Here is a 25,551-nt window from a genome sequence, read left to right as displayed (position 1 = left end):
GATGGATGGATGGATGGATGGATGGATGGATGGATGGATATTCATTCCAGGATTTTTTATCATCTTTCTTCAGTTCCTTTATGGCGTATTATCTTGGCAATTTAAAGGGGTCTAAATATCCCGTTCACGCTGACTTATCCTATTGGTGATGTAAATTCTCAGAAAGGGGAAAGAATACAAGAGAGAATATAATATAATATATCTCTCCTTTGCCTTTCTATGTTTCCCCTTTCAGATTAAAAAAAATCCTATTCATGTTATGGTTCCTATTCATATTATTAGAATTCATATTAGGCCTGTAGAAAAATCCAGATTCAGCTGAAACTTTCAGTTCTGAACAGATTAATATATGAGGTACAATACTGGCCAAATGAAATAATTAGAAATGTTTTATTGTGCAACCTATGGTGGAACATTTCAGGACTGAATTGTGGTTTGGATCTCTCTTTTGCTGCAAGGAAAGAAGTAACATAATACCATGGCCATTAACATTATTTGTATTAAATTTTTGCATATGCTGGAGGAAGTAGAACCATTATTATTCATCTGTTTTGACTATCTGTCTCCTGTTCTTATGAGCTTGCCAACAATCTTTCTCCCATTTAGGGGAAAGTAAGAGAAACTGACAAATTAAGGTTGGGCAAATATTCATTAAAATTTCTGCTAATGGAAAGTTCATTTAATTTACGGAACACCTAAAAAAAATACTGGATTCTTTGTATCTGGATTTGTGAAATCATTAGTTATTATGAGGAATGAAAGCTTATTTCTAGATATTTAGTTCACTTCTTGAACTTACAGGTCTTGGATTTAGCTATTTTCCGTTTTATTTATTGCATTTATATGCTGGCCTATCACTGTTGAGTGACTTTCCTGAACAGTTGACTTTCCCAAAAGTGCTTTTTTTCAAGAGGCAACTTGACTTTCTAGTTTTTCTTTGAAGAAGTTTCGTTTCTCATCCAAGAAGCTTCTTCAGCTCTGACTGGATGCGTTCCTCACCATCCAGTCAGAGCTGAAGAAGCTTCTTGGATGAGAAGTAAAATGTCTTCAAAAGAAAAACAAGAAAGTCCAGTTGCCTCTTGAAAAAAAGCACTTTGGGACAATCATGTCCTGGATGACTGAGAGTCCCCATAGATGGAACAATTGACTTGTTACCAATGTTGATGGATAACTAACATGTTTTATTGATTAGTCAACACAATTGGCAACAGCCCGGCTGTTTAAATCTATTTGTAGATAAATTGTTTTGATTTTGGTGTACTGGCTTTGCATAAAATTGCAAGTTTTTACTAGTCCATTCAAACTTTTGCTAGCCTTTTGAAGCAATTTAAAGAAACATAATTGTTATTCACTCTGAGCAATTGGAAGGAGAATCAGTTTTAGGCCCGCTTTTCCAATCTAATGGGGATATTTTTCTCATTGTCACAAATTTGCATGTGTTTGATTAAATCTCACAGCCTTCTTTGGGTAAAAAGAAATTACTACTACTATTATTATTATAGAAATGGTGTCCCTGTTAATATAAGTAACTGGATTTAGGAGATAGACTCACTGAAGAGCAGTGAGGATAAAATTGATTCTGCATTATGAAAAGTCATAATAATTAGTGACTCATTGCTATTAGTAATTGACTCATAAAAGAGTGTGTGGTCTGCCAGGAACACAGATTAGGGATATGACAGAACAATTTTCAAGATTTACCAAGTTCATTGACATTTATCCCTTCATGTTAATCCAAACGGGAGAAATGAAGAGCATGCATTCAGTTTATGTACACATTCATTGGCTGGCTCCCCACATCACACTTTGTCATTGTGGGGGTTTTGTTTGTTTGTTTTGGCTTAGCATGTTGCACCAACTCAGCCATTATGGTTTTGTAATGCATAGATTACAGTTTAGTTTGCCATGCAAACTTAGCTAATAATAGTTTTTCAACAGTTAGAAAACCATAGCTTAACAGTGTATGAAGTAGTCACTTCTCAATCTTCTCAGGGGCCTATCTTTCTGTGTCATAGTGGATCACTAGAAAGTTAGCTTTAGATCAACTCTGTAACTCAATGATCACGATCAACTCAACTCAATTATATTTTACATATAAGTTGGTCAGAGATGTTTACTGCACATTTCTAACCTTCCTCTCATTCTGTAATGTATCAGGACCTGCTGAGCACAATTTATGCTAGCAGCTGCATTTCAGCTTTGAGTATCAACTGGTGACCACTTTCCCAACATAGGTGTCAAGTTCTAGACAGAGAATTGACACGGCAAAGGCAACAACTAAAACTGAATTAATTCATTAATATGAGTACTTCCAATTGACTTGCCCTAGCTCTGATTAAAGCTTGCCCTCCAGTTATCTAGATCAAACCTTCTTCAAGCTAATGTTAGACTATAATTTTTCAATATTGATTAAGATTCCTTATCATGAGTTCATATGGTCAGTATCATCTTACACATCTGGAGGGTGTCAAGTGGGGAACTTTGTCCATTGCCCTTTACAAATACATCCCCCTGAGGCCTGAGAATCTAGGTGGTTTTTTTTTGGTTTTACTGCAAAGTAAAAACCACTGGATCAAAGGGAGGTGGCAAGGAGTTGTGTTAATTTTATGAACAGCTGGCCTGACCCATGGCAGGTAAGCTTCAGGATCCTTTCTGATTGAAAACAGTGTTTCTCATTGTTGAAATGCCAATCAGCCTAATTCTTTTTAATAATCCCCAAGGGGTCCTGAATGATGAGCAAGGCACATTGTGTTTTTCTTTCTTTTTTTCCTGCTGTTTCATGGCAGAAGATTGATGACAAAGCTAGCAAATGGGATAATTCTCTGAAGGCTCCATTTTCTTTCTGCTTCATCAGACAGACAGACTAGAGAAAATGATTAGTATTTTTTTATTTTTTTTTTTGCACTCTGGAACCTGATATAAAACCAGAGCAAACATATTTAGTGATGAGTTCATGTACTGAATGTTTCTTTCTCTGAAACAAGACGTTACTATATTATTCCAGAAAAGCCGTGTAGAATTCCAATAGGAGAGAATATATTTAGCTTTGGGTTGAATTGTGGAACCCTTGATGCTGTCTGAGCTTGGTTGTTTTCTTGAGGATGTTTCATTACACTGATGTTCTCTAGTTGTATATTAATGAAACATCTGCAAACAGACAAGCTCAGGGACCACCATGGACTCCACAAGCTATAGAATGCGTGTAATATATAATTTCAACAAAATGTTTCATATTGGAACTGTTATCCCCAAACTAGACTGTATATATTGTGAAATAATGGAGCGATGTGATCAACGCATTCTGCTTCCCCATATAGACATATAGGTTCTTCTACCTATAGAAATCTTTAGCTCTCCATTACAAACGTTCCATTTTTGCATGTTCATGTGCATGGAAAATTTCCTGGGTAAAAGAACTGCATGTACTGCCTAATGTGCTTAAGTAATAAATTGGATCAGACCACTCTTTTGAATTATAGCAGAATAACAAGATAATGTCAGAATCGTGATAAATGTTACTACTCTTTGCTTAGTAGATACGATGGGGGGGAGGAGAGAAATAGCTTGCTAAATGTCTCATCTGATTTGCTTCAAATTGTGGTATGATAGACACTTACGGTATTTCTCTCCCTTATTATCTAAAGGCATCGACCAGGGTCAGATGACGTATGATGGCCAACACTGGCATGCTACAGAGACCTGCTTTTGCTGCGCCCAATGTAAGAAATCTCTGCTTGGCCGACCATTCTTGCCAAAACAAGGGCAGATTTTTTGCTCCAGGGCGTGCAGCATGGGAGATGATCCAAACGGTTCGGATTCATCGGACTCAGCCTTCCAAAGTGCCAGAGCCAAAGAATCCCGCCGTAGTGCTAAGATTGGGAAGAACAGGAACAAAGGAGAAGAGAATGCCGGCAGCCAGAATAATCAATTACAGGTGACCTCCAGCAGACTGTCTGCAGATGTGGACCCTCTGTCCTTGCAGATGGACTTGCTGAGTTTGTCCAGCCAAACTCCGAGCCTAAACAGGGACCATGTGTGGAGGAGCAGAGATGAACTCTACCACTACGGGAACAAAATGGAGCAAAGTCCATCGCAAAGCCCTTTGCAGCTGCTCAGTCAGTGTAATGTCAGGACGCCCTACAACCCAGCCCAGACTCCAGGGCCTCAACAAGAAATGTGGGGTAAACATTTCAACAACCCAAAGAGAAGCTCCTCTCTAGCCATGAAAGGACATGGTAACAGTTTCGCTCAGGAATGCCGAGAAGATTATTACTCAGGAAGGCTTCGGTCACAGGAGAGTTACAGTGACATGTCCAACCAGAGTTTTAGTGAAACCAGAGGGAGTTACAAGTATGACCAAGAAGAAGATAGTACCATGACAGAACAACATTGTCGGACCAGGCATCCACTCAGTGCACTGAAATTCACTGAAAAATTGTCACGCACAGAACAAACTCCTCGGGGTTCAATGGAGTCGCTGGCTCTTTCCAATGCAACAGGTAAGATCTCTGTGTAATCAGCTAATAGAGTATGGTTTCATGTCAGGGAATGCAAAGAAAAAATTGAGGTTCATTTTAGTACTAGCTCTACAGTTAGTGAAAGAGAAGGGAATCTTCCTACTCTTGTGACAGGCAAAATGCCTTGGATAATAATTTCCTCGTGTTGCTTAAATACATTTTTATTTCCAAGTGCCTGAGAACAAGAGCTTAATTGAAAGAACAAATCTTCAAACAGGCAACATAGGTTAGTGGCAAGTTAACATGATCTCACACTTGGAATATGCCAGCTGATTTCTCTTATCCTCTGTGAAGGAGAAAATTAGGGTATGGGTAGTAAAAGAAGGAGGAATTGTCAAAGAAAGATTCAGCACAAAGGCAGAGCTTTGTGGAAGAGTTCTGCTTAAAGTCACCCGTCAGTGGGCCAAACTAGGCATGTTGGATCATTGCTATTTGCCAGCAGTTCTTTATCTTCTCCTTAGGATCTTGATGCAGAATAATTGAATGATATTGTTTCACTGCTTTTCTCTCTTCCTCTCCCTCCAAACATTATTCAGAGATTTGATAGAGATGCATAACTTTCTATCAAACTCTCTCGAGCATTAACCATATTCTTAGAGACTCGGTGATAATAGCCACAGCTTTGATGACTTGTACAGTAGCACCTACCATAAAGCAGAATAGAACAGTTATCTCAGGTGGCAGATTTTGGATGACCTCAGGCAGCAAATATTTTTTTTTGGTATTTACTATTATTATAATTATTGTCAAGGATAGGAAGGTGTGCATTGTCATTTTGTGCCTCAGACAACAAAGCAATTTGGCCCGCCTTGGGGTACTTTGCAGGTGGGGGGGCGGTGTTCGCTTGGTGCTTAACCTCTGCAGCAAAACTTCTTGCCTCGTTTTTGATCAGATGAAGTGAAATAAGGAAGAGAAAAATCCACACCCTGAATGTTAATTCAGAAGGAAAAGAAAAATATTGGATCTTTGAGCAATGCTCAGTGAAAAAGATCAATCCTTGGTATGATGGGCAGGAGATGTGTGGGAATTGGAGCTCTGTATGAATGTCTGCAATTGCACTTTTTTTTTTTTATCAAGTTGAATCAAACTTGGGTAGGCATTAAAACAAGTTGTGGTTTCATGCTGCTCCAGGCCTTGCTTTTTCTTTCGTGAATATGGACTTCGCTTGTCAACTTTCATGAGTTTAAAAAAATAGTATGAAATGTCTGTTTCTCCCAAGAAGTTACAACTGAAAAATGAGGACTGAAGAGAAAACATTGGGATAACAGTGGAAATTGAACCCAATTTACACCTAGAATTTCATGGCCAAATATGGGTACTTCTACCACCTGCCAGCTTATGAGGGGGCATGTATATATGGTGCCACAGCCATTAAAAAAATTGCTCGTGTTTTGTTTGATTGTCAACGATATGTCCCTCTTAAGCTTAGTTGCTTAACATCCCTCTTGAAAGAAGAGCCGCTGGGAACTGAATTGCAGTTTATCTGATTTCCTCCTGGGCTCTAATCTATAGATGTGAGCAGAATTGCTCAGTTTGAAATTAAGGCAATTGAACTAAGGACCTGTCACATTGAACAGATTGGGAAATCATGTAAATGTGATGCAATTTTTCTGGATGTTGATTCTTTGTATTTACCACATATGTATTTTATTACAGATAGTCCCAGGCTTAAAACCATTCATTTAATGACTGTTCAAAGTTATAACAGCTCTGAAAAAACTCACTTCTGACATTATATTTACAATCATTGCAGTGTCCCCATGGACACATGTTCAAAATTCAGATGGTTGGCAACTGGTTCATATTTATGACAATTTAAGTGTCATGTGATTTTACCTTTTCGAACCCTCTGACAAGCAAAGTCAATAGACAAGCCAAATTCACTTAACAACTGGTGTGCCTTTAGAACTTTTTTGCTGACCCTTCTCATCCCTTTTTAAAAGAATACAAATAAATGTGTTTCACCTTTGACATGCACAATGACATGCCGGGTGGACAGAGGTCACTGCTCAACAGCATACAGACTATCAACTTGGAGAAGACTAACTTCGCCCCTTAATCCTTAGTCAAAGACTACCTGTAGTGTATCATCGTTTATGTATTTTATCCTGGAATTATATCCGATATTTGACTTTTGTTTTATATTTTTGATATGATTGTAAAACTAATTGATTAATAAACTATTTAAACTATCTACCTAGAATTAGAAGTAAGGATTAAGGGGCGAAGTTAGTCTTCTCCAAGTTGATAGTCTGTATGCTGTTGAGCAGTGACCTCTGTCCACCCGGCATGTCATTGTGCATGTCAAAGGTGAAACACGTTTATTTGTATTCTTTTAAAAAGGGATAAGAAGGGTCAGCAAAAAAGTTCTAAATGCACACTTTAAAAAGAACTAATCTCTCCAATAAAATGGTTTCAGTGCATTACAAAAAAATTATAGATCTTGCCTGAAGAGCTGGGTTTTGCTTTTAACTAATAGAATATATGTATGTATGTATGTATGTATCTTTAAATTGCCATTGTCAGTTTGGGAGCTAAGAGATAAACAGGATATGCCATTTAAGATAGTCTAGTTGGAGGAAGGGAAGTAGTCTGGTTCTGTGAAATTAATCTTTTGAAATGGCATTTTAACAGAAGGGGGAAGTGGGTGATGGAGTGGACCAATGAAAGAGCTGCCTTAGATTTGGCTTATTTGTCATGCCAACATCTGGTGCTTTTTATTCCTTCTCCTGAAGGAGATAGCATTTCTGAGCTTCTTCTCAAGTCAGATGAATCCAATGGCAGCACAACCATGATAATCGGCAAAATAACTGTCCAGAAATTACTGTCATAACTCAGCAGCTGTCATGGTGAATGCAACAATTCTGTAGCTGGGTCTTTACCTGATAACTAACACACACATGCACGCGCACACACACACACACACACACACACAGAAGGAGGGAGGGAGATCCTCTTAAAAGAGCAGTAATTGGAACAGAAAGTAGACAACATCCTTCAGAGACTGCAGGTAATATTATTTTAAGAGGAAAAACCAAACGCGGAATATAATTCCAGGTTAAAACAGATAAAAGATAATACAATACAGGTAGTAAGTCGAGTCAATGGAGCCTAAAATTTCTGTTGCTAAGTGAGAAAAGTGTTTTGCCCCATTTTACGATCTTTCTTGCCACCGTCGTTAAGTGAATCACTGCAGTTGTTAAGTTAGCAACATGGTTGTTAGGTGACCCTGGCTTCCTCATTGACTTTGCTTGTCAGAAGGTCACAAAAGATAATCGCACGACCGCAGGACACTGCAACTGTCATAAATGTGAGTCGGTTGCCAAACATCCGAATTTTGATCATGTGACCATGGAGATGCTGCAACGTCTTAAGTGTGAAAAATGATCATAAGTCACTTTTTGCAGTGCCTCTGTAACTTCAAACGGTCATTCGGAACATTATTATTAGTGCTATTAATTACAGAGATGCTTCTATCAGATCATGCACTGAATGACAAAATCACACAGCCTTTCTTGGCTACACATGAACTTCTCCTGCTCTTCTTAATAGGCACCTGAAAATGTTAATTGTTGGATTGCAAATACAGAGGCCAGCCATCTTTGTGGTTGTAAGAGCCACTTTTCCAGCCAGGGCTGTTGTTGCCACTCACATATATAATCTGTCCGTTTTGCTATTTTTGTTGCTGCCTGTCCACTACAGACAGAATTGCTTTGCTGAAATCCTGACCACCTGCAACATTTGATGAAATGCTTTTCTTCTCAAAGCTGCGTCTTCTGTTACCTCTCTGGTGTGCAATCCAATTATAGTGGTGGGGGCAGGGGGGAAGAATCAAACTCTTGTTCTGTCTTGCTTGCCTGCTTGCAGTCTTTTCCTAGCCTTGTGTGAGCTCTTGTGGTGTCAAAGGAGGTTTGTGATCACGTAAAGCTCCTGAGAGTAGAACGCTTGCAAATAATGTACCTGATTAAATAACAAGAGTTGTATTTTTAAGAAACTTTACATAGGATACAGGAATAGAATGTGATGTTGAAGCTGATGAGACAATGGTCTCTGATAAATCTGGGGTTTTATTTTCCCTAATTTTGACACTAGGTAATGAGTATATAGAGTTGCAATTTGAATCCCACGTCCCTAAATTCTGTAAAATGGCGTTGAAGCCTAAGAGTTTTCTGAAAAGATCCTGTAAGAAATTGGGAAGGGTGATCATTTAAAAATCTCACTGGCAGTAGTTTTCTTCCAAGGATTCCATAGTTTTTAAAAAAATACTAATCATGGACTATGATAAGTTGGGACGAACCTCTTGACATTCCCTAGTTTTTCCAGATAAGGATTTCTGAGTAGTTCTACCAGGATCTACTTCATTTAGTAGTTGGAAGATACTACTCGTTCAACCTAAGTTTAGAAAAAGAAAAAAGATGACTTGAATGTTCCTGCCCAACTCTGAGAATTTCAGAACTTTTGCAACATTTGGCAATTTTGAAAGAAGAAAAGATGGTTGTATAACTTGTGTGGAGACTTGTAATGTGGGGTCCCAAAGGTGCTTTTTCAAAAGGCAACTGGACTTTGTTTTTCTTTCAAGATGTTTCAGTTCTCATCCAAGGAGATTCTTCAGTTCTGATTGAGAGAGAGTTCAATACCCCCCAAAGCCCAAGGAAAGTCAACAGTGGCACAGAATTCCAAATGAAATTAATCATCCTAGTTAAAAGTTTATTATTATTTTATTGCTCACCTAAATAAGCTTGGGGATTTGGGTATCAGTACGGAGAGCATTAGAAAGCAAACAATGTAAACCATCCAGGGTCATTGAAAGCTGCCCAGAATCTTGCTGGATAGCAAGGTGAACAGCATGTAAATTAAAAAACAAACAAACATAAATCTGGGGCATGTGCTTGATAGGCATTACTTGCTCCTCCATCATAGTCATTTCTTCCTCTCCCACCTCTATGAGCATGATCTAAAATGTGAACAAACATAGAGGATAATGAAAATTAGCTTCTTTGACAGGACTGATGGTTGCTTTGACCAAACCAGGTTAGTGCTCCATATATGATGGTCAGAGACTAAGCAAGAAATCAGTAATTACCTAATGGGTAAATCTGCCACCCTAACAAACCAGTTGAAATTTTAGAATCAAAGTCTAACTTTCAGCAGTTGTGTCACTGGGTTATGTGGAAGAAACTTCAGGAGGAGATTAAGGGGGCGGATTCCATCTGTCCAAGCATCTTAGTTAAGGGTCAATTTATCAAAAGCTACAGGGTTACATTAGATATCACACTGAAAGTTGGGATTTCTCATGTGCCCTTTTATGAAATACATAATCCATTTTGGTTCAATGTGACCTTCATTTCAGTTGTTACAGACGCCTCTGTATTAGATGACCCTAGGCAGCTCGCAACATAAAGAAAAACAAGAGAGAATTGCAATCAGTTCAATAAAAATAGAGTGAAAGAAATAAGCTGGAAACTCCAGACAGCCTCCCGCAAAATGTACAAAATATGACAATGCTGGTAGGTTCTATCCAACTCACCCTAAAACCAACAAAATGGTGAGGTTGTTAAGGCCTTCCACAATATCGTAATGATGGGAGCCATTCAGATATCAGGGGACACCTCATTCCAGAGGGAGGATGCTATGATACAGTAGGTGCACTTCCTGGATTGCAAAAAAATAAAATAAAAAACATACAGTTTAATTGAGGAGACCTGGAGCCTTGTCAGTTCATTCTGACCAGACAAAAACCACAGGAAAGAGGCAATTCTGCAAATAATCAGGCCTTATGCCATGTAAGGCAGAGATCTCCAACCCCTGGTTCGTGGACCAGCACTGGGCCACGGCATGCCAGAAACCGGGCCATGCAAACAAGTGAATGGGATGCAGGCATCATGCAAAACCACATTCCCTCCAGTCCTCAGAAAAACCTTCTCTCCACGGAACTGGTCCCTGGTGCCCAAAAGGTTGGGGGCCGCTGAGGTAAGGGGTTTATAGGCAATAACCGGCTTCATGAATCACACCTGGAAGCACACTGTCTACCAGTGCAGCTCACAAACCAGCAGTATCCCATGAATATGCTAAGGCAAGCCCACCACTGCCCAGGGTACTGCATTCTGAACACGCTGAAACTCTTCTGGGTTGTTTCCAAGGGCAGCTCTATATAGAGCACATCGCAGTAGTAGTTGAGCGGTGAGGTGATTGACTACTTTGTGACTGAGGCATTCTATTTGTTAAGTGGTTTCATGAGGGAACTTTGGTCCAGAACTTGCAGTATACATTACAGGTAGTCCTCAACTTAAGACCAAAATTGGGACCCAGAATTTCTGTTGCTAAGCAAGGTGGTTGTTAGGTGAGATGCAACCATTTTTATGACCTTCTTTGCCATGGTTGTTCAGCAAATCAGTGCAGTAGTTAAATGAATCATGAGGTCATTAAGCAAACCCAGCTTCCCCCATTATCTTGCTGGTCACAATCTGGTTGGGAAGGTCTCCAATAGCAATCCCATGATCCACGCTGCAACTGTCTTAAATACATGCCAGTTTGCTAAGTGCCTTAATTTTGATAACGTGGCCATGGGGGATGCTGCATCAGTCACAAGCGTGAGAACCATAAGTCACTTTTTTTCAGTACTGTTGTAAGTTCAAATGATTGCTAAACAAACAGTTGTTAAGTTGGGAACTACCAGTTATTCTGAACAGTCCTCATTTTCTCCCATTCTTCCATCCACAGTAGGGATTTCCTCTGGCTTTCTTTTTGCTCCTGACCCCTAACCTTGGCTCTGATTTTTAAGGCTCTGTGGTTAGCCATTCCCCACTCCTATCTTGCTGTGATCCTGTTTATATAGAATGATGAGTAGGACAGGAGTGTCTTTTCCTTTCCTGTTTTTTTTTTCCTTTTTGCACTTTGCTCCTTCCTATATGCATTTTTTTTCTCCCAGGATCTGAGTCTTTCCCATTATGGGATTCCCTTCCTACTCTGGCTGCACATATTCTTGGATGCACTTAAGAGGATTTAAAAACATATTTATTGAACAGAGCAGAGTGCTGGGAGTGGTTATGAACAGATGGTGAGAATGGCACTAGGGCTGTTTTGATGTAAATCTTATTAGCCAAGTTAAATGTCAGATAGCTTTAGGATTTTATAATTGTGTAAGAGTGGCTGCAAATACATCATGGTATGTTTTGATTTTATTTTTATGCAGTTTTAACTGCTGTGTAGTTTTTGTTAGTATTTTTTTTTATTGCGGTTGAACGGCAGCCCATGAGAGGAAGATTATAAAAAGGGTGGTGTTTTTTTTTGTTTCTTTGTATTTCTTTAGTTTATTGTTTAAGGTGCAGCCAGATAGCCAAACTAAGCATATAGCTAAACAGATCAGATCTTTCCTGTCCTGGCACCCTCTGAATACTGGACTGCTATTCCCATCACCCTCAGCCAGCACTCAACATGGATTCTGCTTTTCTTCCTGGCTGCTTTTTATCTACATACTTCTCCGGAGTGTCTTCCTTGCCAAAAGCTTTTCCTTTCATGCTCAACAGTTGTTTATTATTGCACTTTTCAGAGTTTTAAGGCACTTCGGCTATGGAAAATACACTTCCAAGTCATGAGGAATTTCTTAAGCTCTTTACACTGGGCGGGGTGTGTGTGTGTGTGTACTTCCTATGCATGCAGTGATAGACTTGAATGTTGATGAAAAATTACTTCTTCCCAAGAGAGTATATATGGGTGCTCAGTTTTACCATGCAGCCCATCACGGCATGCTTGTGCTACAAAGCTCCTTAATGGTAAATGGTAACATTTTCCCTTTCTAGTCGTATCGGACTCTAGAACACAGTGCTCGTCTCTGTTTCTTGGCCAGCATTGTCTGAAAACGTTTTCTGTGGTCCTATGGCCAGCTAAATGCTAAAGGCACAGGGAACACTGTTGCCTTCCCACCAAAGTGGTACCCATTATCACATTTGCATGTTTTCGAACCATGGTGAGCACAGTGGTTAGAATGCAGTACTGCAGGCTACTTCTGCCGGCTGCCTGCAGTTTGGCAATTTGAATCTCACCAGGCTCAAAGTTGACTCAGCCTTCTATCCTTCCAAGGTGGGTAAAATGAGGACCCAGATAGTTGGGGGCAATAGGCTGACTCTGTAAACCGCTTAGAGAGGGCTAAAAAGCACTGTGAAGCGTTATATAAGTCTAAGTACTATTGTTATTGCTAGGTAGGCAGGAGCTGGGGCTAGGAAAAGGAGCTTACCCTGTTGCGTGGCACTTGGATCTTAAACCCAGGCTGTCGGCTGAGACGTCATGCCCACTAATTAGTTCAGTAGAATTCCCTCCAAATTCATGTTGGAGGGTTACTGCAAGATGACACCATGCATGTCACCTTAGTCATTGTGTGGCTTTTGTTGTAGTTTGAAAATCTCCTTCATAAGGGAAAGACAGTAATCAGAACATAGTTGCTCAAGATACATATCCCGACTCATCCATCTGCTTTTAATCCATCTCCAAAAACAGTTAAAGGGCATTTTGCTGTCTGTGGTGAACAGCAAGATGTCAGTGGTGGGATTCAAGTTTTTTTACTACCAGTTCTGTGGGCGTGGCTTGGTGGGTATGGCAGGGGAAGAATACTGTAAGATCTCCAGTCAGAGGTGGTATGTGCTGGTTCTCTGAACTACTCAAAATTTCCGCTACCGGTTCTCCAGAACTGGTCAGAACCTGCTGAATGCCACCTCTGCTTTCCTCTCTTTTCATAGTCTGAAGCTAATTGCATTTGAGTTGAATTTTCCTCTAACATGAGCAATGGGGCAACTATACCTGAAATAGGGTAGGCTAGATATTTCTAGTTAGATAGTGTGGCACTGTCTTCTCCCAATGTTACTGGCCAATGTTTCATTGACTCCTACTTGAGAAGACTCCCTTCTCATTTCTAACGATAGGGTCTTCAGAAACATTACCATGGGCTACTTCAGAGGTGGTTCAGCAGGTTCTGACCAGTTCTGGAGAACCGGAAGTGGAAATTTTGAGTAGTTCGGAGAACCGGCAAATACCACCTCTGACTGGAGATTTGACAGTATCCTTCCCCTGCCAGGCCCACCAAGCCACAGAATCAGTAGTAAAAAAAAAAAAAATAAATCCTACCACTGAGCTATTTATAATATGTCAGGGAGAGAGAGTTAACCATGGACCTGGTGGAGTTTGGCCTCACCAGGCCCATGGTAACGGAGGACCTGCACTGAGGATGGGTTGAAAATGGTTTTTTATGTGACTTTGTGACATATAAGAAATAATTTACGAACAAAAAGTTTATTAATGGCATCTTTTTGTGCCAGATTCTCCAGGTGTTTGTTTCTAAATCATGTGAGCTGCTATTTTTGGCACTAGCACAGCACTATGTAGGTAACTTGTTTTAGCTCAGGAAGTTGGACCAGTGTTACAACAGGTGTTTCATCTACCTGTTTACAGAAAGCTGAATGAATTTTTTGGCGGCTGAGAAGGCCTGGAGTTCCTTCATTCTGAACCAATGTACATGTTAGAACAAATCTATGATGCTCCATGAGTTAATAATTAGAAAGAGGAATAGCGGTTGCATGATTCTTGAAGCAAACTTTATAGGTCAAATCAAATGTAAGAATCTTCATATATACTGTGTGACCCTATTGTTTATCTGTTTATACATCTAATACATATAATCTAATTGGGGTAGGGATTAAAATAGATGCAGCTTTATTGACTATGCCAATTGTGTATCTTGAGCCAAGGCTTTGCTGATGTTTACATGCTCTATTATGTCCATTGTGAGGTACAAATATCAAGATTCAGGAAGTATTCCAAAAAATATCTGAGCAGGTGCCACTAAGTGGATCTTTTGTGACCAAGATATTCCATTTTATGAAGCAGCCTTCCCAAAGTTCCTCTTAATCACTTGTCTTTGGAGAGACTTTTAATATAATTCTCATTTCTTAGTAGAATGAATATATTTTTCTTTTCAAAGTAAATTTTTATTAATCATATTTCAACTAAAATACCACATTTACATTCATCACACCGTTCAGGTGATGGTATTCAGTCATAATGACATAATTGTTACTATTCTATATGTTATATAGTTTTTTCTACTTTTAACTTATAGCAGTATTTACAAATACAATATTTCCCCATTTTAGAATGAATACATTCTTAAGTACTCGTTCCTATTGCAAGATATTAAAAGAATGGTCCCTTAATTCTAGTTGAAGTTGGCAAGCCATTTCCAATACCATAGCTGTTTATAGTAGAAATCCCTTCAAATAATTCCAAAGTACATTTTTACAAATATTTGGGATTTGTTATTCAGGTCTGTATTTGATTTTACAACTTCTGCAGTGGTTAGCAAGTTAAACCTTTTGCTTTTCATAGGATATTGTTGTGAATTGCTTTGACAATAAATAAATTAACTATCTCAACAATTTTTCATGGGGATGATGAATATGATATGATTTGACCTTGATTTTTATGAAAAAGTTTTTTAAAATGCTACCATCACCATTCGGCCACAATTATCTGCAACAATATTTCTTCAACTCAGTAGCAGCCTGGAGAATTGACTTCCTTTAGAACTGATTTTTGAATTTTTCTTAAGTGCCATTTAATTTAACTTCCTCCATGGGTCATCTTCTAGATGAAAGAAATTTGAAACTTTCACAATTAAGTTTGGGTGTTTAACTTGCAAATGAATCCAGCTTTCCAGATTGTGCAAGAAATGCATGATAGTCATTAATTACCACATAGTTTTAAAATGCAATTATGCTATTTCTTATAATTATGTAATTATAATTTATAATTATCAAAACACATTTGATGTGTTTAGGTTTGACAAGCACAAGAGGATAGGCCAATCTTTTGTAATATTTTTAATATCTTAGGGGTAAACGAGTTAGAAGCTAAAATTTGGCAAATTGACAGTAGTAGTTTAACAAACATGAGAAAGTACAGATTGTGTTTCTTATGTTAAATTAACATAATCTGTGACACAAAGCAGTGCATTGCCCTGTAGGCAGTGAGTAGCTAATCCTGATTCCAGGGTAAATTTTATGCATTGGACGTGAATGAGCAACTAATCCAGATTCTGATGTGAGTCCTATACATTGGATGTGAATGAGCGGCTAATCCAGATTCTGAAATGAATTTTATACATTGGATGTGAATGGACAGTTAATCCAGATTCCGGTTAGATCTTATATATTGGATATGCAGCATGGAATGGAAAGAAGGTGACTCGGTGTCCATAGTGTCCACACTCATCTCTCATTCAACTTTTAAAGATGCTGACCCATGGAAATCAGGCAAGCTGCCCTTTACAAAGAGAACTTAGTTATACAAAAAATGTGACCACATAGATAGGAGAAGGGGAAAAATGGGATGGAAAGAAAGGCAAAAAGAAGACAAAAAATTTGGAGAAGAGTGAAGAAGAGTTAGAAGTTGGAAAAAAGAAGAAGAAAGAAGAAGCCAAAAAAAAGAAGGGAATTTAAATCTGGAAGATGCAAAAAGAGAGCTTAAGAATGTCAGTGGCAAACAGTAAAGTGAAGCACATCCATCCCAGAAGGTTGGATGGAAAATAAATATAATGATTATCGGGGAAAGTCCCCGGGCTCTAGCTTACTTGGCCATGAGGCCTCAACAAACATTAAACAGCCCTATTCCCTCTCCCATTGTCTTTAGCAAGCCTTACAAATAACAATGGCAGTGTGACCCTAGACTTTTAGTTGCCTTGGACAGAAAGATGGATGGCATATAAATTTAATAAATAAAGAAATAAAATATAACGGAATATAAAGCGGAATATACCATTTAGCAGCAGGAAGTAAATAATAAAATAATAACATAATAGAACTGAGGACTAAATTGTATAATAATGGCAGAGCTGTAGATGCACTTTATTTATAAAAGAAAGGTATAAGATATGGTCAGGGGGTCTGCAGCGACTGTCACTAGCTTCAAAATTGTGATATTGCATACATGAGTGCACTGTTGAGCCTCCCCTCGATTCCAGCTGTCATTGTGAAGCCAACAACTGTGTCTTTGCTCTCCCCTGCATAAGATTCTAAATACAACTTTTAAAAAGAAAAAGAAAAACTTTTTTAAAAAACAACCTTTATGTTTTGTAACATTTTTCTATAAATACCCATTTACATAGGAATTATTCCTTGCCTTCTCTCACTCTGTTTAGTACTATCCTATAGTTGAGGCTTCAAAACACATAACAAAATGATACAGATAGTCCTCAAGTTACGACCGTAATTCAGCCTGCAATAACAGTTGTAAGAAGGTCCCTGTGTGACCAGACCCAATTTTACAATCTTTTGAGGGTTGGTCATTAAGCAATTTTGCCAGAAACCAAAAGTAAATGCCTGTTTCCAGAAAAATTGTAAATCACAGCCATGTGATGGGTGGAGAGAAGCTATTGGAACTTTGTAATTGGGTCATAAATAGCATTTTTAAGGGTCTTGTCAATTTTGAACCGAACCTGGCAGAAGCCATTTTCCTGCCCCTCAGTTGCCACACAGAGGGGGAAGGAGGTTGTGTTAGGAATGATAGTCACCTAACAGTTGGGTTGGCAATATATAAACCAGGATAGTCATGTAATACTGTTGTATCTTTAAGAGAATGCTGTAATTGTGATTGGCTGAGGTTCCTCCAATGGCCATAAGATGGAGCCAGAAACCCGGTTTGTTCTCGCTTGCATTTCCCTATTGCCTTTTTCCTGAACATTGTTCTGCTTGGATTGCTGTGAGTCTTGCAACTGTTAGCAAACTCCGTTTACTGAATTTTGTTTATGATACTGGATTTCATTTTTGGATTGTCCCTGGACTGATTGTATTGAATACTAACTGGTTTAACCATGTATGATTTGGACTGTTTGTTGGAGTTTGTTTACCCGTTTACTGGAAGTAAAACCTACATTTTACTATTCAGTGTATCTGTATGCTGGTTGTGTGTTATTCCTCACCATTCTCACTATGTTTCCCTGAGTGCACTCATTCTCCTAACGGGGAATACCTCAACACTGGTTATGGGCCCAGTCCATACCAGCTCAGATAATGAGAGTTAGTGTGAATACACAGTACCGTATAGAGACATCTGTTTACTGTTTAATTGTGGGTTACTGTCCTGATAAAGATGGCACAAGACCCGTCAACAAGTTTATCACTGATAACCCAGTTAGATGGAGCAAACTATGTGTCCTGGTCTATGAAGTGTAGTCTACTTCTGCGTAGGGAAGGGTTATGGGCTGCAGTTCAGGATCCACTGGATGTAAATGCTTGGGATCCAAATAATGAGGACAATGCCAAAAAGTTAGCTGACTTTAAACGGACCAACGAACGAGCTGTTTGTATAATTGGACTAACACTGAGTGACCAGCAGCTAGTCCATATTCATGGAGAAGAGTCTGCTGCTAGGTGTTGGGAGAAATTGAAGAGGATTTATGTTCATGACAGTGTAGTTGCACACATACATCTTACATGTAAACTGTTTAGAGCACGTCTTCTAAAAGGTGGAGATATGTTAACTCATTTGAACTTCATGAAAAGAATTTTTCAAGAGCTACATGAAAAGGAACTGATTTTTTCAGAGCTGCATCAGGTTTACATCATTCTTTCCTCATTGGATGAAAGTTATGATGATTACGTATCTTCACTGGAAGTCCTGACCAGAAATGAACTGATATTAACTGAAATAACCGGACAATTATTAGAAGAGGCAAGAAGAAGGCAGGAAAGAGACCAACTGAGAGAAAAACAAACACAAGAAGAGGATTTGTTTTCAACTGCCTATATTGTTAGGAAATGTTTTTCTTGTGGGGCTAGGGGACATATAGCTAGATTCTGTAAGAAGGTAAAACAACAGAATACTGGTAATCACCAGAAGGCTAAGAAGAATGTTAATTTAGCTATGTCTGGTAATTCAACTGTAAACCATGATTTTTGGGTAGTTGATAGTGGAGCATCGTAGTGCATTACTAGAAATAGAGACAGGTTTGTAAAGATGTCTACAAGTAAGCAACATGTACCATTGGCAAATTGATAGAAGATGAAAGCATCTGATGAAGGTACTGCATATTCATGTGTAAATGAGCATTTATCTATGTGAAATGTATCTAAACTGAAATTTAATTTGTTATCATTAAGGGCTGTAGTTAATATTGGTTATGTAGTAACCTTTAGGGGAGATAACTGTATAATAGAGAAAGAGGGTAAAAGTGTTACTGCTACTTTAAAGAATGATTTATATGTTAAACATGACGACCAGTTGCAGATGGCTAACTCGGTTTATAACAATGTTAAGCCACATGACGAATGTATACATTTACTACATAGACGTCCGGGGCACATTAATTTCAAGATGCTGAAACAAACTGTCTAATTGTCAGAGGGAGTAAAATTGAAACCCTGTAGCAAGTACTTAAACTGTAATGCCTGTAATCAGGAGAAAAGCAAGGTTACTCCAGCAAACAGACTGAATGGGTTTAAGACCAAAGAACCTTTAGAAGTTGTTTTTGCTGACATAATTGGTTCTAAGAAACACAGTTTGGGAGGTGCCTGCTATGTTTTGAGTATAATGGATCATTACTCACGGTACAGTTTCTGCTATCTAATGAAAAACAAAACAAACATTCCAACATTTCTTTAACTGGCTAAGATTTGCTGAGAGAAAAATGAGACATAGGGTAATTACTTTAGTTACAGATAACGGGACTGAGTTTATTAATAATAAATTCCAAACAATGTTGAAATTGGCTGGTATCGAGCATATGCGTTCTGCACTTTACAGGCCACAACATAAGAGGGAAAACGTTACAAGCCATGGCTCACACTATGTTATCTGATTCAGATTTGCCTGAAACACTGTCGGGTAAAGCCATAATGTGTAGCAACCACGTGTTAAAACAATGCGGTGAAACAACAACTGGTGAATTGCCATTCACTCGTTAGCATGGCAGAAAACCAGATTTAACTTATCTATACACATTTGGAACTCCAGCATGTGTGCATATTCCCTCACAAGTAAAACTGAAAGGGCAACATAGAGCTAGGAAATTATTTTTCATAGGTTACGAGGCCAAACATAGATCGTTTAGATTTTTGGATCCAGGCACAGCTAATATTTACTGTAGCACTAGTGCTAAATTTCTTGAGCATGTTGGGTGGCATAAACTAGAACAGGAATCTAACAATGATGTTGTTATCGACACCCAAATAGTCCCTAATGATGAGATAGTTAAACCATCAATAGCCATTAAAGAGGAAGAACAGGTACAGGAGGAGGTAGAAGAACAGGAGCAGGTGGAACAGGAGAGTCCACCAGTAAGCCCTGAGTTACTAGATGTTCAACCCATGTAACACAACCACCAGATAGAGATATCAGGCTAGTATAGTATGCCAAGTAAATATAGTTCCTACTAATTATAATGAACTGAAGCTGTATCCTGCTAAGGATCAGGCTGCTTGGCAGGAAGCAATGGATAAGGAACTGAAATCCTTACAAAGGTTGGAGGTATATGAAAATATCAGGTTACCACCGGGTGAGCATGCTATAGGGTGTAAGTGGATTTATAAAATTAAGACAGGTGTGGATGGGACTGTTACCTATAAAGCCAAGTTAGTAGCACAAGGGTTCGATCAGTCAGCCAACGACTACGACGAGGTGTTTGCACCTAGTCTGAAAGCTACCACATTATGAGAAGCATTAGTGTGGGCAGCTAAGAACAAATACATACTAAACCATTTAGATGTTGAGACAGCATATCTGCATGCATCGCTCCAACATACTATATATTTAAAAAAGCCTTTGGGGATAAAAACTGATAACAAAACTGATTGCTGGAGATTTAAAAAGAGTCTTTATGGCTTGAAGCAATCAGGCTATGAATGGAACCAGTGCATAGTGAAGGAATTAACAAAGATGGGTTTTGTAGCTGGCATGGCTGATCCATGTTTATTCAAAAAGGAAAGTGATGGTGTAGTTTCATTGTTGCTATTGTTCACTGATGACATAGCATTAATCATTAAGACTGAGCAAGAAGCTACTGAGATTATTTCACTGTTAGAGAAGAAATTTAAAATAAAACATTTAGGTGAGATTAAACGGCATCTTGGTTTGAAAATAGATAAAACTAAGGGAGGCTACAAAATCTCACAGGCAGATAAAATTAACTAGTTACTGAAGAACTTTAAAATGGAATTTTGTAAACTGGCTAAAACACCAATGAGCCAGGAGTTTAGCCACAGTGATGTGCAAAGTCCTGTTTTTGATAAAGTCATTTATCAATCATTGATTGGTAGCTTAGCCTATATCAGTAATTGGTCTAGGCCAGACATAGCATACTGTGTTAACCAATTAGCGAGATTCAACACTGAGCCAACTGAAAGGCACTGGCAAGCTGCTAAGCATGTGTTGAGATATCTTAAACAAACAATGCATTATGCATTATATTTGGAGCCTAAGGATGAACTAAGTTTAACTGCATATGCCGATGCAAGTTTCACTACAGACGTACCTACACGTAAATCAACGTCAGGTACTGTAGTGTTATTAGGAAAGGTGTTAATTGGATGGCGGTCTATTCGACAAAAACATCTAAGCTTATCAACAATGGAAGCTGAATTCTCATGTTTGTCTCTATTATGTACGGACTTAGTATGTTATAAACAACTAATGATAGACATGGGAAGTAATGTAAAGGAACCTATTGTTGTATATGAAGACAACCAATCAGCAATTCAGATGGCTTCCAATCTTGCTGTAAAGACAAGATCAAAACACACCGATCTACAATATCTGAATGTGAGACAATGTGTTCAAAGTAAAATGAAAACTGGACTACTGCATGTCAGAGAATAACATTGCAGATCATTTTACGAAAGCCCAAGGCACTATAAAACATCAGGCTAGCTGTGAGGAATATGGACTTAAACTGTAAGGTTTTATATATTTTCCTACCCAAAGGGGACAATGTTAGGAATGATAGTCACCTAACAGTTGGGTTGGCAATATATAAACCAGGATAGTCATGTAATACTGTTGTATCTTTAAGAGAATGCTGTAAATGTGATTGGCTGAGGTTCCTCCAACGGCCATAAGATGGAGCCAGAAACCCGGTTTGTTCTCGCTTGCATTTCCCTATTGCCTTTTTCCTGAACGTTGTTCTGCTTAGATTGCTGTGAGTCTTGCAATTGTTAGCAAACTCCATTTACTGAATTTTGTTTATGATACTGGATTTCATTTTTGGATTATCCCTGGACTGATTGTCTTGAATACTAACTGCTTTAACCGTGTGTGATTTGGACTGTTTGTTGGACTTTGTTTACCCATTTACTGGAAGTAAAACCTACATTTTACTATTCAGTGTATCTGTATGCTGGCTGTGTGTTATTCCTCACCATTCTCACTATGTTTCCCTGAGTGCACTCATTCTCCTAACGGGGAATACCTCAACAGGTTGGAATGCCTTATTAGACACAACAGAGGGCTTTCTCATGGGAACCAAGGTCATCTCTACTGTTAATGGATAAAGTCAGTGAAGAAGTGCCTGGAGAACCCGCTAATTGGCTAATGTGACCTGTGACACTTGGGGGTGGGGTTATTTCCTATTTTAATTATACTGAAACCATGGGAATTAGTTAGAGTTGGTTTTCCTTTAAGCCATGATATACTCAACAAAGAAGTTCTTTGAGGAGGAGTTCTGATTTGCTTGGGTTCATTAGTCGGAACCTTAACTTCAAATGCTCACTGCAACTTGTCATAAGCTGAGGGCTACCTGTATGAGGATGTTAGTTTGTAAAAAGCAGTACCTTCACTTGTGGAAATGGATATTCCAATCCTCCAAATTCCCAAAGCTGTTTTGTGAACTGTTGCATAAGGAAGTTAGTAGAGCAATTGATGATACCATTTTGCAGGCACCCAAACCTGGTGATAAGATCTGGGTTGTGGTTGTAGTTTGGAAGAAAGTGGCTAGGATGCTGCTGCAGTTGTGTAAAGGAATCTGCTTTTTGAGTTAATGCCACAATCAAGAGATGGCTTTAACTCTGGCTCATTTGAATGAAACCGCCGTGAGTTAAAGGGACCAATTTTACTGCTGTAGAATGTGGTTGAGTTTCTTAAGCCAAAGAAGGGACTCTGTGTAAGAGAGAAAAAGAGCGAGCTGGTCCTGATTTTCAAACTTTTTTTTTTTTTTTGCTATAGTTAAGTAAATCATGTGTTTATGGAGCACATGCAGCTTCCAAAATGACTTTGCTTGTAGGAATTGCATCATATGACCCACACACCCCACCCCAGGATGCTGCAGTTGTCATAAATACATGGTTGTCAAGCACCCGAATTTTGCTCACATAACTGTGGCGATAGTGCAATGGCCATAATTGTGAGGACTAGTCATAAGTCACTTTTTCCAGCACCATTGTCATTTGAACAGTTGCTAAATGAGTGTTTGTAAAGTCGAGGGCTTCCTATACAACAAAACGTATTTTTGCTGTAAGCTTAAAATACACAAACCCATATCCAGTCCATAACTGGTGAATGTATCTTGCATGTTCTCTTTTTGTGTTCCTCTGTATCCCAAAAGGCAGAGCTGAATTGAGAGTCTAGATCAGGGGTCGGCAACTTGCGGCTCTGGGGCCGCATGTGGCTCTTTCATCCCTCTGCTGCAGCTCCCTGTCACCCGTCGGCTCCTGAATTGATCGGGCTTTCAGTTAGGACAGGTAGAGGATGCTGTGCTAGGAGGAGACACTGTGGTGGGGGAACCGGACTTCCGGGCAGCTCCAGAAGTCAGGAAGCCCTCCAGGGGGCTTCTGGTTAGGACCTTTGTGACTCTTTGGGTGTTTGGTGACCCCTGATCTAGATCTTGAAAGCTAAATCTGTCATCCCTAATCCTCACCGTTAAAAGTGGTTATTAGAGTGGTTATCAGGTTCTACATTCTTTTATTATGGAGTTGGTTGCAGGTCAGACCGAATGCAGAAAAAGCATTATTAAAGGCTCCCTTCAAGAAATCTTTCCTTTTTGGAACCCATCACATCTGTTTTATTGTTGAATGCCTTCATGCCAGAGAGAGAGAGAGAGGAGGTGGAAGAGAAGGAATACATTTATTTTCCACCACGGAATGGAGCCAGCCTCTTCTCAGTGGGGAAAATCAAATGCCTTCTTTGCACTAAGATCAGAAGTGGGCAGTTGTAGAGAAATTCCACTCTGGATTGCCTGTTCCAAAATTCAGTGTCCCAGAAAAAGTAGACTTTGCAACCTTCTTTATTTCCTGTTACACAGCATGCCCATCCTTCTTTCTCTGGTAAGCTTTACATAAGAGACACTGAATGTTTAAAAGCCTCATTCATTTGAATCCTTTGGAGCAAAAGGAATACCTGGCATGCTTGCAAAAGACCAAACCGCAAGACAAGTTGGAGAAGAGAATGCATGTGGTTGAGTCCCAGCAAGATCAGACTTTTTCCAAAGCTTAATTCTTTGCAAAGATCAAAACATTACAATAATGATGTCTTTTCCTACCAGTTCCTCAAAGTTAATTTCTTAATCCTTTAGAAAAGATAATTACAGAAGCCTCATTTGCAAACTTTTTTCAATGCATCCCTTTTTGAGTTCAGAACTTTAGGTAGAATATGCCAGGCACGTTATTGTTTCCACTTCAAAAATAAAATATCAGTCTGGGTTTTGTAAAATTTTGCTGTAGCTGCCTTCCAATAAATATGTGTCTTTTTAAAGATTTTGTACAGTACTTAGCTATTTTTCCTGGCTGTTGTTCTGTCTGACTGCTGTTCCCAGCTACATCATTACAATGGGGATAGTAGCTGATTAGGACTTACTTAATCAGTAGGATGACTTCATAGCCAATCCAATGTAACGTGCTGCTGACATCAAAAGTACAAGTGAAGGTGATTGACAGCAAGAGCATATAGATTCCCTGTAAACATTTCCTCAAAGGGTAATAAAAACAACACAAATATGAAATGTTGGCACTGATGAAAATGCTAAGAGAAGTTTGAGTTCAGCCTTAAATATTAAGCAACTGCTGTAATGATATAACTCTGATCAAAGCTTTAAAAATATGACAGCTGCAGCTGATCAGAATAACATTGCAATTATCCTAGGCAGGGGCTGCTACTGGAACGCGGCATCCCCTTCCACTTTCTCATTTTGTCTGCCTTAGATTATCCAGCAGCCACTTTCATATCAAATTAGTTTCCTTCCAGTACAATTGCTAGGTTAACTTACATCCCATGACAGTTCTTTTGAATAATAAATCCAGTAGGGAATGTGGATCGGGGTACAATCTCTCATGCAGAAAGAGATTGGGTTGGACAGAGTGATTGGCACTTACAAAACGGAGAGGTCTTGTGCAAGAATATGCCGGTGGCGTGACAAGTGCTTTGACTTATGACACAAGCGGGGACACACACAACCCTCTGGATAAGAATCATAAGTGTTAACATTTGTACGTATTAAACATTTAAGAAGACAAAATGTTTCACATCCCTGCCTAATGTGGGCAGCAAACCACCTATAAATTTCAGTATTCAATTGCCCCCGGGTGAAAGGAATTGAGGAGGGGATCTTGAACACTTACGAGACTATGAAGAGGCTTAGCTATAAAGAAGGTAAGACAGAAATACAACTAAAAATAACGTGGGGGGAATGTGGGGGGAAAAAATCCATCTGTTATTCTCATAGCCACTGGAGGTTTTTTAAAAAAAAAACACATACACACACACACACACACATGAATTCATTCCCTCTCCTATGCGGGGGCTCAATGCAGTTACTTGGCGGTGAGAGAGGAAAAAATGCAGTGTGCATCTGTTCTGGATCAATGTAATCTATTTCGCTTTCCAATAGCGGAGAATGGAGCTGATGCTCTTGAAAGTGGGTGCCAGATCTGATCCTGGCTACCCCAGCCTCGCTGTCTTGTTACATACATGAGCGTAACCCTTGCATTAGAAATTTCAGTTCATCCTTCAACCATGTTGTTTGGCTGCTGTGAATGCAACAGAAATTGCAGTTCTGGCTTTTTCAGAA

General features: G+C 39.0%; 1 protein-coding gene across 3 annotated transcripts in view; it reads left to right on the top strand.

Annotated features, from left to right (window-relative positions):
* The window catches only part of PRICKLE2 (prickle planar cell polarity protein 2), a 344,732-nt gene that overhangs the window by 290,206 nt on the left and 28,975 nt on the right, over window positions 1-25,551 (top strand). For all 3 annotated transcript variants that reach the window (XM_087954550.1, XM_026679449.2, XM_087954551.1), the window contains one exon: window positions 3,645-4,499. In XM_087954550.1, the coding sequence (XP_087810676.1) occupies window positions 3,645-4,499 (855 nt within the window). The remainder of the gene's footprint in view (window positions 1-3,644; window positions 4,500-25,551) is intronic.

Source organism: Notechis scutatus, chromosome 2 (genome assembly GCF_049901735.1).
Source record: "Notechis scutatus isolate UNSWTSFEM ecotype Mainland chromosome 2, rNotScu1.2, whole genome shotgun sequence".
NCBI lineage: Eukaryota > Metazoa > Chordata > Lepidosauria > Squamata > Elapidae > Notechis > Notechis scutatus.
This window is presented reverse-complemented; position numbering and strand designations above follow the sequence as displayed.